At 54.6% G+C, this 16252-nt stretch overlaps 1 protein-coding gene across 8 annotated transcripts in view; it reads right to left on the bottom strand.

Moving 5' to 3' along the window:
- Positions 1 to 5655: 5655 nt before the first annotated feature.
- Positions 5656 to 16252, bottom strand: part of Tns3 (tensin 3) — a 151569-nt gene continuing 140972 nt past the window's right edge. For all 8 annotated transcript variants that reach the window (XM_004839880.4, XM_021254255.2, XM_087196100.1 and 5 more), the window contains 5 exons: positions 15604 to 15681; positions 9206 to 9374; positions 8588 to 8656; positions 8481 to 8507; positions 5656 to 7462 (listed from right to left, as the gene is read on the bottom strand). In XM_004839880.4, the coding sequence (XP_004839937.2) occupies positions 7318 to 7462; positions 8481 to 8507; positions 8588 to 8656; positions 9206 to 9374; positions 15604 to 15681 (488 nt within the window). In that variant the 3' untranslated portion in view covers positions 5656 to 7317. The remainder of the gene's footprint in view (positions 7463 to 8480; positions 8508 to 8587; positions 8657 to 9205; positions 9375 to 15603; positions 15682 to 16252) is intronic.

Below are 16252 nucleotides of genomic sequence, written 5' to 3'. Positions count from 1 at the left end.
AATCAACCCAGGTGCGCTGGTGCATGCCTATAACTACAGGGCTCTGGGAGGCTGAGACATGGCAGTCACAAGTTCGATCCCAGCCTAGGCCACTTAGCAATTTAGCGAGACTGTTTCAAAATAAAAAATAAAAAAGGAATGGGGATGCAGCTCAGTGCAAAGGCCCTGGGTTCAATCCCCAGTGCTGCAAAGAAAAAAAAATAATAAAAGAACTGATTCCGATTCTTCTATGAAAAGTACGTTTCCAGCTCCCAAGCGAGGCGACCCCAGCAAGGAACCGGGGCCCCACGGCTGTCCCGCACGTCTCACGCACAATAGGGGCCGGGTCTTCGCGTCCCGCAACCGCGACCCGGAGTGGGCGGAAGCAGAAGCTGGCACGTGACTCACGCTGGGTCCCTCTCCGGCAGGTTCCTGAGCAGAGCCACCTCCTGCGAAGGACGCTGTCCGGGTCGCCCCCAGGTCAGCGAAGACCGGTGCCCCCCCAGCTCGGTGGCCTGCCTCAGGTGAGTACCTCCTGGTAGGGCAGAGAGGTGGCACCCTAGGCCTTCCTGCGCCCCCAGCCCTGGGCTGAGGACCTCTTTCTCACGCAGTCTCCAACCTGGGCAACAGGCCATGGGGCACAAGCCACGGTGAGCTGAGCCTTTGCACAGAGCAGTCCCATCCAGGTCACAGCGCATTAACTGCTGACCACGCTTCCCCTCTATGCATGTATTTAACACCCACCACTTCTCAAGAATTGCTTTTCCCCCTACTAACTGAGGACTGAGCCCAGGGCCTTCATCCCCAGCCCCCTCCAGTTCCTTTCTAATTTGAGACAGGGTCTTGCTAAGTTGCCCAGGATGGTCTCAATTCGAGAGCCTCCTGCCTCAGCCTCCCAGAGGGATGGCTCACAGGCGTGCGCTACTCGGGCAGACAGGAATTGCTTTTCTTACTTCCCCTCTGAAGCTGGGGAGCCCAGTCCCCCAGAACCCGCAGGCGGGTGCGGGAGATGAGTTTGGAGCCAGAGCAGACAGCGTGAAGGGCGCGCGCGCCCCCTGCCGCCCACGCGAGGCGCTGCAGCGGGGGCCTTTTCCCGGGAAGCGGGGGGGGGGGGGGGGGGCGTATTTTATTATTACATTTTGTTTTATGTATTTTACCTTACGTATTTTATTTTTTATTTCCTTTTATTTTCCACTGCTAAGGATTAAACCCAGGGCCTTCACACTGAGCTACATCCAGCCTTGTTTGTTTGTTTGTTTGTTTTATTTTCAGATAGGGTCTCACTGTCACCAAGCGGTCCAGGCTGCTCTCGAACTTGCCATCTTCCTGCCTCAGCCTCCCAGAGTGCTGGGATGACCGGCATGCACCACCACGCCCGGCTACAAGTAGCTTCAGGGTTGTGCCGGGCCAGGAGAGTGCAGGGTGCTCTCCCCCTGACGGGGTTCGAGACCGCCCAGTGGGGAGACCCGGGCCCCAGCACTCCGAGGTCACCTGCTCCCAACGCCGGAGAACGTCCCGGAGAGCCGGGGACCTGGCTCCCCCACGGGAGCGGTCGCCTGCCCCCTTCGGACACGGAGAATGGGAGGCGCCCTGTGCAGGCTCAGGGAGCTGTGGCCTCGGTTCCTTATTCCAGACTGGAGGGGGGATCGCACCCCGGCCCGGCCCGGCCTCTCTTCTGGGCCAGAGGCTCCCAGCGACCCCGCTTCCAGCCCCCCGAGGGCAGAGGCACAAGGGCTCCGGAGATCCAGAGGGTGGGGGAGGAGGAGGGGAGGAGGAAATTAAAAGAATGGGTTCGGGTTCGGCCCCCACCACAAGGAGTGTGATCATTGTGCAGACAGGTACTGATAGCGTTTATAGTTTTTACTGTTTTGGTGTCTTTGAAGCAGGTTCTCTCTATGTAGTTCAGGCTGGCCTTGAACTCACTATGGAGCCCGGGCTGGCCCAGATTCACAGCGATCCTCCTGCCTCAGCCTCCGAGTGCCGGAATTACAGGTTTATGTGCCACGCCCTGCAAAAATTTTTTGAAAAAGTCTTTTTTTTAATGCAAACACCATTGAAATGTCTTCCTTTCCTTCAACTGCTCCCCAGTAAGTTTTGACAACTGCACTTTGCCTAGGGCCGCCTCCTTTACCCCTCCAAGGACTGGGCCTCGGTGTCACACACTCTGTGTCCCTCGGGAGACGAAGCGGGAGAGGCGGAAGAGAGGATCCTCGAGGTGGGGGCAGGAGGGCCTCGCTTCGGGGGAGCCGGCGGGGCTTCCGGCCCCGCCCCCTGCATTCTGCGCAGAGCCCGCTCGCCTATTTTGTATTCATTCATTCACTCTTTTTATTTCCATTACCGATGATTGACCCCAGGCCCCTCACACGGAGCCACGTCTCCAGCCCTTCTGTGATTTCCACTCTGAGACAGGGTCTCACTAAATTGCTAAGCTGCCCAGGCTAGGCTCGAGCTTGGGATTCTCCTGCCTCAGCCTCCCAGAGTGCTGGGATGACGGGCGCGCCCCACCTCGGCGTCCGGCTGTGCATTCTTCCTACTTCTTACATTTGGCCCGGCAGACTAGTGTGTGTGTGGTGGGGAAAGTTCGTCCCTAGGCAGCTCGCGAGCGCTGGTCTGGGCCCGAGTCCCCCCAGCTGTGTCCCCAGCCGCCTGCCTGCAGGGCTGCTCGGCGCTGTCCCTCCCCAAGGCCTCTCCAGGCCCAGCTCAGCCCCTGCCACAGCCACTGGCGTCTCCGCTTGAAGCGCGTTTCCATGGCATCAGCACCTTCCTTGCCGCGCCACTGCCACCTTGTGTCCCCGCCCACAGGGGGCGCGTCTCCTGCGCGGGCTCCTGGGATCTGAGGAGACCGGAAACAGGAAGCTTCCTGTGGCGACTTCCGGGCCTCCCACGTGCTCCTCTGTCCGCCCTCGGGGGCTGCAGAGCCAAGCAGCTGTCCCTGTGAGGCGGAGCCAGCCGGTCCAGACCCTCCTGACTCACCCATCGCCCCTCCCAGGAGTCGCTGGCCGCCCGCTGTCCTGAGTGACCATGGTCACTGCTTGTGACCCAGGTCTCAGGTTTTCTGAGCTTGACACATGGAGCTTTTACAAATACAGTGCTGTCGAGGACCTCATGGGACTGCAGCCTGTCCTGCTACTCTTTTCTGAAAGATGAGCATGCAGAGAGATTACGAAGGAGCCCACGTAGGCACCATGCCTGGAATCCCAGGACCGAGGGAGGCTGAGGCAGGAAGATCCCAAGTTCATCTCAGAAGAAAAAAATAAAAATAAGCAAGGCTGGGGATGTAGCTCAGTGCAAAGGTTATGGGTTCAGTTCAGAGAGAGAGAGGTCAGTGGGTCACTTAAGGATCGTTTCGTTCTCAGACTTCCTCAGGCTCCTGTCCCACTCTGGTCCCGCCCCGCGCGGGGTTAGACACACGGCAGCAGGGCAGGGCGAGTGCGGACTGCATCCAGACGGGGCTCCGGGCCAGGGCCAGGCCGAGGCGTCCTGGTGGCACCCCTGAGCAACGTCCCGGTCCTGGGCTGAGCCGTGGCCGCTCCCCTGCTGCGTGGTCGGGGCCTGGGCACAAAATCACACAGAAGAGCGGGAAGCCGAGCCGCGGCTCCACTTCAGTCCGTGCTCTTCCCACCCTCCACCGTCTCTAAACCAGGCAAGGCCCAGGGTTCAAGCCCCAGTACTGGAAAGAGAAAAGGAAAGCTTGGGGATTGCAGACAGAAGAAGGGCATGCACGTAAGTGAGAAGCTCAGCGAGCTCCCACAGGCAGCTCAGCCTCCCGCCCTCCTGCCCAGACCACATCTGGGGGTACTGGGTTCCCCGACTCCTGTCCCTGAGATGATATTGTCACAAGGCTACTGCAGGCAGGTGGCTGTTTCAACCACTCTACCTGTGGCTGGCACAAAATACCCAATCCCTGCAGCTCCAGAGTGAGGACAGTAACTCTGGAGCACGTTCCAGTCCCTGGTGGTGGCTCTAAGGCAGGGGCCTGGCAGAGGACAGCTGCTCCCCTCACTGAGGCCCGAGAGGGACCACCTCTTCCGGTGAAAGGGAACTGGACTCCCAGCTCTCAGCTGTCAGGCTTTGCCTTCTGTGCCTCGCATGTTGCATGAGCACTCAGCACCTGCCAGACGCCCTCTTCCTTGAACAGTGGCGCTGATTCTGGTCACTCCCTTGTCCAAATGGACAGGAACATGACTTCTGCATTTTGATTCTTCCTGTGCCTCATTTCCCACCTGCCCAGGTCACTGAATCCGACGTTTCTGTAAACTGCAGGTGAGTGGGTCACGTTTTCCCCTCTGCCACTCTGTCTTTTGACAGGTGTAGTTTGACCATTTGCATTTTTTTTTTTTTTTTTTTTGGTACCGGAGATTGAACTCGGGTCCTTGCGCTTGCGCAGCAGGCGGCAAAACCACTGAGCTAAATCATAATTAGTGTGATATTAAGGCAAAGGTGTGCCATTTTATTGATGTTTTGGTGCGTCCCATTTGTGTTTTTCTATCACCTTGCTTTTCTGTGGGTCGCTAGAACCTTTTTTTAAAGATCCCATCTTGATTTATTTAGTGCAGCTGAGCTTACCTTTTATGCTGTAGCAGCCGGTCCAGCTATTACAATATGCAGTTTATCACATCTTCTGGTATCAATATTGTTTGCTTGTTTTAAAACAGGGTCTCACTATGCAGCCCTGGCTGGCCTTGAACTTGCAGGGATCCTCCTCCCTCGGCCTCCCAAGTACTAAGATTATAGGTGTGCACCACCATACCTGGCTTGGTGTCAATATTTGACAACTTGAGTTGATAACTGGTGCCCTCCCTGACACAACCCAGCACTGCCCCTGGTTGCCTCTGAGACTTTACCTTTAGTTTTCAGTTTATCTTTGTTATGATTTTTTTTTATTGTTTTTCCTGTCTGGAGTTTAAGCTTCTCGAATCTAAAGGTCTGTATCATTTGCCAAATTCGGGGAGTGCTTAGCCATTACTTCAACTGCTTTTTAGCAGCTCTCTCTTCCTCCCCTCCTGCTACTCCAATGACGAGACTGCTGTCTTTTGTTACTGTCCCGCAGGTCCCTGTGGTTGCTCATTTTTTAAAAGTTGATTTTTGGTACAGCGTGGTGTTGCACGCCTATAATCCCACCACTCTGGGAGGCCGAAGCAGGAAGACTGCCGTGTTTGAGCCTCGACTGAGAAAATCAGCCAGACCCTGTCTCAAAATAAAAAACAAAAAAGAGCTGGGCATGTAGTTCAGTGAGACAGCTCTGGGTTCAAGCGACAGGACCAAAAAAAAAAAAAAAGTTGATTTTTCTGTGTGGCTTCTTCCTGAATGTAACTTTTCAAAGTTCTCACGACAGTGATCTTTAAAAAAATAATTACATATATTCCCCAGTACTGGAGATTGAACCCAGGGCCCTCACACTACGCTACATCCCCAGTTCTTTTTTTTATTTTTTGAGACAGGGTTTCACTAAGTAGCTAAATTGCCCAGCGTGGCTTGAACTTTCGATCTTCCTGCCTCAGCCTCCCAGAGCACTATTGTGCCTGGCTCTTAAGTTTACCCTGAAAACAACGCGTGAACCGATGAGTGAACCCACTGACCTACGAGGACCCAGGCACACACACGACCTGTGTACACGCACACACAGGCGCACGCATGCCCCTGAGGACGCGGCGGACACAACACCTGCCTCCCGGAGCCTTACCAAGCTCGTCATTTTTATTATACTCTGAATAGAGATGATATTTAAAGGGCAGAGAAAATTGACTATACAGCGGCTTGGGCGCACATTCATTTACATACTGGATATATTCTTCACAACATCAAGGAGTAGCATGTTAGGAAGTAAGGCAGACACGGAGACGTCCGCGGTCGCGCACGCTGGGCGGAAGGAGGCTCAGCGTGGCTCTTCCGCGGTCACAGCCCACACTGCAGGAACGCGGCGCCTCGTGACCGGCAGGGCGGCGCTCACCGCTGCTCCCAGGACGCGTGCAGGCCCGGGGACCGGCATGCGAGGCATTGCATCGTACCAGCTCGGGCCACGGGGGGCTTCCGTGTTGCTGGTTGCTGATTCCCCACACCCTCACTTCTTTGACCTTCAGGGAGGATCCACAGGTCCATCCGCTTAGACAGCAGGCCTGCGGGGTCCCCAGCACCCCAGGCCCCGGCGCCCCTCCCGGGTGCCCGCTGCAGGTGAGCAGCCAGACACTGGCCGCTGGGGGCAGCAGCCAGGACATCAGGAGGATGCGGAGACCAGGGCAGGCGTTTGGCACAGAAACGAGGCACTTGTATCTGGTGCATAGGAGCTAGAAAGTGGGGTCCACAGCTTACACACACATGCACACACACCTGCACACACACACTCGTACACATGCACGCGCACGCGCGCGCGCACACACACACACACACACACACACACACATAACGTCCACCCCGGCCTGCCTGGTCCCAAGTTGCCCGTGGCAATGTTGTCTTCACTGCTCTTTTTAGGAGAGGCCCAGCCGCACTGCCCAAGGGTCTTCGAGGGGGACTACACTTCCGGGATCGGAGCCGGGGCCCCAGGCGGCTCACAAGGGGACAAGCGGCCACGCAGGGATGACACCAGGCAGATTCTCCCACTCCACTCCTTGTCCTCTGTCCTCACCCAGGCCTGAGCAGGGGCTGCTGCTTCCCACCCTCCTCGGGGGAAGACAACGGCCACTGGCTGGGTGGGGAAACCCTCCTTGGGCCACCCTGGTCCAAGGCCCCCTGCACTTTGGGGGCCCAGAGCCTGCAGGGCATCCCGCAGACCACCGCAGGGCCACTGCAGCATTCGACACTGGAACAGTATAGCTATGGCAAAGGTTATAAATAATTTGGCATATGTAAAATATAAATTACAGAGAAACGGCATTTTTTGCTCCCATCTTCTCCTTTTTCCTCTCAGGGTCCTCCTGGGTGCTGCCCCAGCCTGGCTTGTGGAATGTGAGTGGGAGCACGGAGCCATGGCACATGCAGAAGGGGCCTCTGACATCGCACCCTCCTCCATAACACAAAAAGGCTGCCACTGCCCCAGTTCTCACAGCCCACACCACTGTGCACATGTTCATGTCGTCACTGTTTCAGAGGGGCCTGACCCGCACAGACCTTTATCAGTCACGCCACCCCTTCTGTCCCGTCCGCGCTGCTGGGGGAGTGGCCAGTCCTGGTGCTGCAGGACAGGGCTGCTTCTGCCAAAGGAGGTGGCGGTTTCCTTAGTGCCCTCAGATGCCGGTCTGTGGAGACTGCTCTGTCCCCTCCCTGCACGTCCTGCCCTGGAGACCCTGGCCGAGGAGAAGCAATGCCCATGGCCCCACCGCTGCCCCGCCGGGCTCCCGGGCCTCAGATCCTCCTGGGGGAGCCAATCATGACCTTGGACACGAAGTTCACGATGGCGCTGGCAGGCTGCTCGGGGTCGTGCTCCGCGAACAGGTGGCACACGTTGTCGGTGGCGCTGCCCTGCTTCCGGGCCACAAACCCGAAGACTCTGTGGGGGAGAGGTCGGGTCAGAGCACCAGGCCCCAGAGGGCGAGGTCACAGCCGGGCTGTCCTGCGTCCCCCACACTCAGCTTGGCCCCACTGCCCCGGGCAGAGGAGGCCCTTGAGAGGCCAGGACCCCGGCACCGTCCAGGCCAACTCCTGAGAGGACGCCCCACACCCTCAGCCTAGCCTGGGTGGCCGGCTATGTCCAGGCAGGAAGCAGTGGAAAGGGACAGGGCATCCAGGCATGGTGGTACACATCTGTGATCCCAGCACTCGGGGGCTGAGGCAGGAGGGTCCAAAGTTTGAGTGCGGCCTGGGCAGCCTTTTGTTTATTTAAAGACATGATCTCACTGTGTAGTCCAGGCTGGCCTTGAACTCATGGGATCCTCCTGCCTCAGCCTCCCAAGTGCTGGGATTACAGCCATAGGCCACCACACCTGGCAACCTGGGCAACTTAGGAAGACTGTCTCAAAATTTTAAAAAATGGTCTGGGCTGGAGGACTGAGTAGGTAGGTCAGTGTGAAGGCCCTGGGTTCAATCCCCACTACCACAAAATCAATCAATCAATTTTACAGAACGTCTCATTATTTTTTTAAGAACCAAAGCCAGGGCCTTAACAGGCTTTTCTGAGTCCACAACTCGACACAGCGCCAGCCATTCTGCACCGCTCCAGCTCTGGCTGAGGACACTCTTCTCTTTCTTAGAAAAATGAAGGCCCTTTTGTTCCAGCTCAGCTGCTTCCACACCAAGGAGAAGGCACCAGCCAGTGACACCAAGTAACCCGACAGAGATGCGCATGTAAGCGGTCAGGGGGCAGCACTTGCACAGAGCCCAGTCCAGACGGGGCCTGGGAACCCGAAAGCCCTGCCCAGCTCCCGGGAGGGGCTGTGAGCTCTCCGGAGACCAGGACTCGGATGCTTCTCAAAAACAAGTGAGCAGTTCCCTGGCAGGCCAAGTCGCCAGTGTGGATTCTGCCGGGATCCCACTTTGGCCTAAGATTATGCACAGAGCTGGCGACTCACCTGCAGGAGGGGCCTTCTTTGATCCACCTTGGGAATTAAAGAGAAAAGAGTTAATTTTGTAAATTACAGTCCAGTGCAAATGCTCAAGGAAAGTGCAGATTTCTTACTTCCTGTCCTGAGGGTCCAAGGCACAGAAAATCACACTGCTCACGGGGTAATGCCTCCGGAAGAAGAGCCTGTGGACACGGGGAGAGCAGGGGTTACCAGAGCTGGAGGCTGGGTGCCCTGGGCTGGACCCGTCCCCCCGTGAAGCCTCATAGAATAAAAAGCTGCTGACCCCGTCCTTCAGAAAGCAGATACCAAGCGGACAGGACTGTCCTAGGAAATGAGCTCTCAGCCCCGGGAAGGTGGGATGGGCTCTAGGAGCCCTAAGGGGCCAGGCACGGTGATGCAGGCCAGTAAGCCCAGCACTCTGGGAGGCTGAGGCAGGAGGATCGCAAGTTTGGCCCCCGGCCTGGGAAACTTAAGAGAAGATTTTTGTCTCAAAATGAAAAGGGCTGGGGATGTAGCTAGCTCAGTGCAAAGGCCTTGGTACTCAATCCCCAGTACCGAAAAAGAAAAACAGAAGGCTCCCCAAGGGCCTGGCGGGTGGCGTGGAGGCCTCTGATGCCACAAGCTGCAGTCCCCGCGCCGGCCTGAGGAAGGCGCCGTGGGACCCACCGCCCACCACACTGGTGCTGGAGGATTCTGAGGATCACGGGACCCCAGGCGAGCCGCACACTCACTTCCTCTGATTGTCCGTCAGTGTGATGCCGTGGGCCGACACCTTGAAGTGGACCACAGTGGACAGGGGTGGGGGCTCCTGCAGCAGCGTCAGGCTCAGCGCCTTCTGCACCGCCTGGTGGCCGGTCAGTGACTCCATCTCCACGGAGTTGAGGTACCACACGTTGCAGGCTGAGGGCAGCAAGGATGCAGTCAGCCACCGTTGGACGCAGCTCTGCCTGCCCGCGCGCTCGTTTTCTTGCTTGTCTGAGACAGCATCTTGCTATGTAGCCCAGGCTGGCCTCAAACTTGCAGTGATCATCCTGCCTCAGCCTCCCGAGTGCTATTTGTAAAGTCTAAGATGTTCTGGGGGTCTGGAAACCTACTCTTCAGGGAGCTCGAGAGTAACCAGGCTGGGGAAGAAAGACAGGGACGAGGGAGGGCTGCATCCCTGAGTTAACCAGAAAAACCCCTGATCTGGGTCGGCGAGAGGCAGGATGAAATCCTGAACTCGCAATGGACACAGGGTTTCACCTGGTGTTCGGACTTCCTTCCACAAACTTCAGCTGACTTGACTTTTACTCTCATGAAAAGGAGCTTGATATTTCATCCTATAAGTACTGAAATAGAGCTGGGCGTGGTGGCGCACGCCTGCCATCCCAGCACTGGGGAGGCTGAGGCAGGAGGATCACTCTGTGTTTGGGGCCAGCCTGGGCCACATAGTTCAAGGCCAGCCTGAACTACACAACAAGACCCTGTTTCAGAAGACAGAACAGAACAGTCTGAAAAAGCTGCAAGTAACCTAGAGGCCCCACTTCTGAGGAGACTCAAGGGCAGCTCCCAGAACCACGCGGAGAAGCGACCTACAGCGGACGAAGTCGCGCCACATGCAGGTGACAGTGGGGGATGCTGGATGGAGAGAGTGTTCAGAGACAAGGGAAGGGTTAATTACATCTCCTTGGCGAAAGCCAAGCAACCGGCCAACGGCAATCAGGAAAATTACATAGTACACGGGAAACGGTTAGCAGGTAGTTGGTGTGCAGAGTGGGAGCCGTCCGCGCTACGATGAGAAGGGTAATAAAAAGCATGTGGGCCTCTGCCCAGGAGCAGGAGATGCTGGGCAAGAGCGAGACTCACAGGAGGTGACGGGCCCACCTCTGGCTCCCTCGGGCCGTCACGAAGCGGGAATGGGAGGGGAATCCCAAGGCCGGCTCCACCTGGGTGGGGTCCCAGGGCACCGAAGGCTGCTGCACCCAGCACGCACCTCTGCAGGGCCCACAAGGCTCCAAGACGAGGCCCAGCTCCCGGGCCCAGCAGGAAGCTGGTGCGTGGGGACCATCTCCCAGCACAGGACCTGCGGCTGCCCCTCTGGGCCTGGCCAGAACCTTCCGGTGCCACCCGCAGCTGCTCCGTGGGTGCTGAAGAGGGAGAGGGGCCCGTCCAGCCCAGGGCCACACCAGGAGACCAACTTCACACTCGGACAGCGTCTCAGGCCACAGACACTAGCCCTGCAGTGTCACTTCCGGGAACTCCTCCTCTGGCAACAAAGCACCCGGCACTCAGGGAAAAGAAATCAAATCCTCCAACCAGGGCTTGGTATTGGAAAATCAGAGGCAGGCCAGACAGACAGCCGTAAAGTCTTGAAACACACCAGGACCTCTATGAAGTCACAGAAAACCACAGCCTGCGGTGTGTTCGTAAAAACACAGGCAAACTCATTATGCAAAGTGTATAAAGGGAGCACAAGAGAATCACATGTGTGGCGGGACCCCAAGTCTTCGGGGAGGTGACGCCCCAATCTGGCTGGGGTCAGGAGCTGCCTTTGGCCAGGGACACCCCACCTCCATCTCCCCTTCCCAACGGGCAGCAGTGGTATAGGGTAATCCATCCATGAGAAACTCATTTTTCTTTTCTGTGTTTCCCTTTTTTAAATTTAAATAACATATGCACCTTTTATGGAGAAATCGTACTTAAAGAAGGGTAAGATTAAAAACACAACCGTGCTATTTATAAGAAACAGAGACCTCTGGGAAATCCGTTTTTCCCGGGATTACCCCACATTCCTCCACCAAGACCAGGAACGATTAAGAAGGGAGGCTTAAGCATAAGCAGAGATTGTTTTAGAGACTAGAACAAAATCACAAAGGCCTCTGTATCACACAAAAGGGATGAAGCTGCACACAATTAGAAGTTTATTCCCACCACTGTGAGCTTCCACCTCTGCTATCTTTGAGTCTCAGAATCCGCATCAGTGACCAAACTGCACACGACGATCGCCAAGGACCTCTGTCCAGGTGTCTGGGATTTGAGTGAAACTCAGTTTAGGAACCAAGACCCACTTTCGGTCGTTGGTGATCAGAACAGCTCTGCCGCCCGGACACCCGCAGTTTTGCTCCCATTTTACACAACCACAGCTCACAGCCCGGACAGGCACGGGGTGCCCACGTCCTCAGCTGGGACCGCCGTCCTGGGTTCCTGCTGAGGCTGGTGGCACTGCGTGGACAGAGGTCTTGCAGGTCGAAGCAGTTACCACGTACACCTCCTACCTGAGTGACGGGCAAAGGTCCTTACATAAGACCACACACGGGTAGGTTCTCAACAAAGTCTTAGTTCTGAGAAGCCTCATCTTTAAAAAATAAATAAATAAAACTTTTAAACTGGATGTGGTGGTACAATCCCAGCCCTCTGGAAGACAAGGCAGGAGGGTTGCAAGTTTGAGCCCAGCCTGGGCAACTTGGCAACTTAGTGAAAAGGGCTCAGGATGTAGCTCACTGCAGAGGCCCTGGGTTCAATCCCCAGTACTGAAAAAAAATTAATACTCACGCGCTATTTAAGAAGACAGAAAAGTGTCCCTGACAATGAAGCAGCAGAATAGAAGAGAGAAAGATTTAATCTTGAAAATCGAGGCCATCGCAGTACTTACGATTGACTACTTCACTTACTCACTTAGTAACTCCACATTTATTGGATGAATGCTAGGCAAGAAGGAGCTTAAGTAGAAATGTAAGCCGCTGCCTGTGATGAGTGATATTAAACCGAAACAGCAGCCGGCAGAGGGAGGTGGCTCTGGCGCTGGCCCGGGGAACTTCGTGGCAGAGCCGGGTCCCCAGGTTCAGGCACCTGGAGAGAACAGCAAGGCCTGGGTTGGCTCTGCCTCTCAGGAGCAGAGCAGCCACTTTGCAGGGTGCTAGGGAGGAGAGGGCCCCCCTCGGGTGCCTGGGAGGGAGGCAGTCCCGGGCCCTGGCAGGTACTCTGGGAGTGTCCCCAAGTCCTGCCCTGTAGTGTTCCGCCTGAATGATGCTGACACAGGAGGCCCACTTTCTAGCCAACAATGACAGGCTTTTAAAATCACACACACAGCTTCAAAGCTGGCTGTGACTCCCAGGCCACCTCCTTGGCCAGGTGTGTGTGTGAGCCGCTCCCCGGGAGCCTGGACACCTCCCTGAGCCGAGGAGCAGCCTGGAACCCAGCAATGGGCAGCGGCACGGGCATGCATACCACACACTCTGTCCTCTCACTTTAGCCACAGACGGCGACCCTTGGAGCAGAGACTAAGACAAGCCAACCCCCGAATACCCACCTGAAACCAAAGTGATTCTACTGCAGCAGGATGATGTAGGGAAAAACTGCGTAGAACAATACAAATTGTATAGGAGAAAGATCAAGAAAAAAGAAAACCTCTACATATTTCATTCGCCTTCGTGGTAGATTATAGCTATGAAGTACTTTATAGAACCAAAAGGGAGTATTTCTCATCCAAACTCCACCAGAACCAGAAATTCCCTCTCCGACATTTCTGACAGTAGAAATCTGCCTTGTATGAAAGACCTTCAATGGAAATAAATTGGGGTTTCAAAATCAGAAAGACCCAATGTCTGCTCCAGCCGTGTCCTGACCCAGTGTCTCCTGGACCCAGTCACCCAGTTTGTTCACAACTCTCTAAAACTGGGGCCGCTGGATCGCCACCGGCCTGGAAGAACTGATACTTGCAAGGTTGCTGGATACAATGTTAATACACAGAAAGCAATTGTTTTAACAAGGAGGACTTGAAAGTAAAACACAGTATCACTTACGTTAGCATCCCCCAAATGACTTAGGTGTAAGCATAACACACGGCATGTGTCTATGTGCGGAAAACCACAAACCTCAGATGAAAGATCTCAAAGAGCTAAGCAAAGGGAGGTGTAAGTGAAGTGTGTGGACAGGAAGAAGATGCAGTATTGTCTGGATGTCTGCTTTTCCCAGTCTCCTGTGCAGGCTCAGTGCAATCCTACTCAAAATCTGAGCAAGTTGTGTTTTGTTTTGAGACAAAGTTTTCACTGTACAGTCCCGGGTGTCCTTGAACTCACTATGCAGCCCAGGCTGGCCTCCAACTCAGCGATCCTCCTGCCTCAGCCTCTTGGAAGCTGGGATTACAGGTGTGCACCACCACCTATGGCTAAAATCTTAGCAAGTTATTTGACAGATGCTGACAAACTGATTCTAAACTGTACATGGAAAAGCAAAAGACCCAACACAAAACTGACAACAGCTGTAGAAGAGATACAACCACCTAACTTCAAGATTTACCATGAAGTTACAGTAACAAGACAGTGTGATACTTATGAAGAAAAAAACAAATATCAATGGAACAAAGTATAGCGCCCCAAAATCAACTCACATTAACAGAGTCAACTACTCCTTGATAAAGAACAAAAACAATCCACTGCAGAAAGTATAGTTTTTTCAATAAACTGCTAGAATAACTGGCAACTGGATCACCACTTGAAAAAAGAAAGAAAGAATAGAAGAGAAGAAAAGAACCTAAACCCAGACCTAATATCCTTCAGAAAAACTAACTGAAAATGGACCAGAGGATTACATGTAGAATGTAAAACTATAAAGTCCTTGAAGAAAACAAAAAGGAAAATCTGGATGAACTTGGGTCTGGTGATGACATTTTAGATGAGAAAATAAAGCTGGGTTTTATTAAAATTTAAAAATTCCTGCTCTTCCCAGAGACACCATCAAAGAATGAAAAGATAAGCTGCAGACCGGGAGTGAATTTTTGCAAAACACAAATCATTTAAAAGAATGTTTTCCCAAATATGCAATGAGAGTTTAAAAATCAATGATAAGAAAACTACTGGATAAAAAGATGGGACACAAGCCATCACACCTCACCAGGAAGACACCAGACGGCGCCGAAGTTGCCCTGGAAACGCCAGGGAAACCACAGAGGGAGCAGGGCACCCTGCTAGGGCGACCCCAGTCCTCAAGGGAGACAGCACCAGGTGCTGCAAGCTGGTGGGGTGGCAGCCGCTCCTGATAGGGCAGCCACTTGCAAAGAAGACGGTTTTGTGGCTTCTTACACAACTAAACCTACTCCTGCCTCCCAACACAGCCGTCATGCTCCCCCATGTCTACCCAGAGGACCTGGGACCTTCTGTCTGCAGAAAGCCTGCCTGCTGCCTGCGTGTGGCTCTTCATGGCAGCGTAACTCCCAGGAGTCAGGCTTGGGAGCAGCTGCGAAGTCCTTCTGTTGGTGCATGGATAAATCAATCCTGACCACCGAGTGCTGTCCTGTGCTGAAAAGAAACGAGCCAGCAAAACTGGAAAAGGAGTGGAGGACATGTCAGTGCGTATTACTCAGCCAAAGAAGCCCATGTGAAGGTGGGGCACAGCGTGTGACTGCCGTGAGACCTTCTGCAGCAGACAGAACTAGAGACAGAGTAAAAGGCACACAGTCACTGCCGGGGCTTGAACAGGGGAGGGCGGAGCGGAGCAGGGGAGCTACAGGGCTGGGAAAATGTTCTTCATGATGTGGTAATGGGGATACTGCCACACACGCTTCCCCCAAACCACAGAGGGTGGAACCATGCCTGGACCCTAACCCACACTATGCACTCTGGTTAGCCCCGTGTCAGGTGGCTCAGGAGCTGTACAAATGTCCTCACTGGGGGCCCGATGCATCCACATGGAAGTCTCCTGACCTCCCTCTCAGACTTGCTGTGCATCTGTCACCTCTAAAGCAGAGTCTTAATAAAACATTCCGCACCTTGGCCTAGTCTTAGGACCACGGGCTTGGGGGCCACTGTGGGTCCACATGCTGATTCATGTCGGGCAGTGACTGAGTCACATCTGCAGCTGGCGAGGCGGGTCACCCACATCCTGTTTCACTCACTTGCCCCCAAACGCAATGCAGGACTTGGCATTTATTCCACTGACTTTGGTCGTGTTCGAGTCAGGCCAGTATTTCCAGCCTGTGATGGATGCCCCGGTCCTGGCACTGGCAGCTGCACCCCACCCAACTCTGCATGCGTTCATAAAAGGCAGCTTCCTTCCCAGACCGAGCAAGAGAAGGAAGCTGGAGGAACGGAAGTGCAGGAGGACTTGGGGCACCAAGCACCTCCCTGTCCCAAGCCCGCAGTGAGGGACTAACCTGCACCCTGCTTCAGCAGCTCGGCGGCAGAGTTGGCAGCCGTCTGGGGAGAGGTTTCTGCTATTTCCTCCAGTGGATCTGCAGGAAGGGGTGAGAAAGCACGGGATGAATGCTTTTCCTGACAAGGCAGGCAGTTTGAGGACAGAATTCTCAGGAGGTGACTCGCGGCTGTCGTGCAGAGTTGAGAGCTTCTCTTGAGGACAACAACCAGCCCACTGGAACTGCCACACCCCAATGTCAGGGATGGCACAGCCCAGTGAATATCGTTCTGACCCCTGAGTTCATTCATATGAAAAATTCAAAGTGAAACGGTACATCCCAGCTGGTTGCATTTTTTTGAGACACCCTTCTAGGAAAAGCATCTCTGGATAATTGAGACTGCGCAAGAAAGCCGGGACTGAGGATCAGTTTGTTCTGATATTCTGCAGCTGTCACCTTTTAAACAGACTCAAACAAACATAACACTTGGGAAATGGTTCCTCCATCATCTCAATTCACCAGTATCGATATTTTGCCCATTTTATAGAGTCATAAAACTATAGGGAAACAGCCTTGACCACTGTGTATTTCTTAGCTGCAGGTCTTTGCTTTCCCTGGGCCACAGCAGGCAGATGCCAAGGAGCTTCTGGCTGCAGCCGGGCCTAGGCCC

Source organism: Heterocephalus glaber, unplaced genomic scaffold, assembly GCF_053883595.1.
Source record: "Heterocephalus glaber isolate CG9 unplaced genomic scaffold, H.glaber_assembly_v1.0 deba00001610, whole genome shotgun sequence".
Taxonomy (NCBI): domain Eukaryota; kingdom Metazoa; phylum Chordata; class Mammalia; order Rodentia; family Bathyergidae; genus Heterocephalus; species Heterocephalus glaber.
The sequence above is the reverse complement of the archived record's forward strand: the minus strand, read 5'-3'. Positions and strand labels throughout refer to the sequence as shown.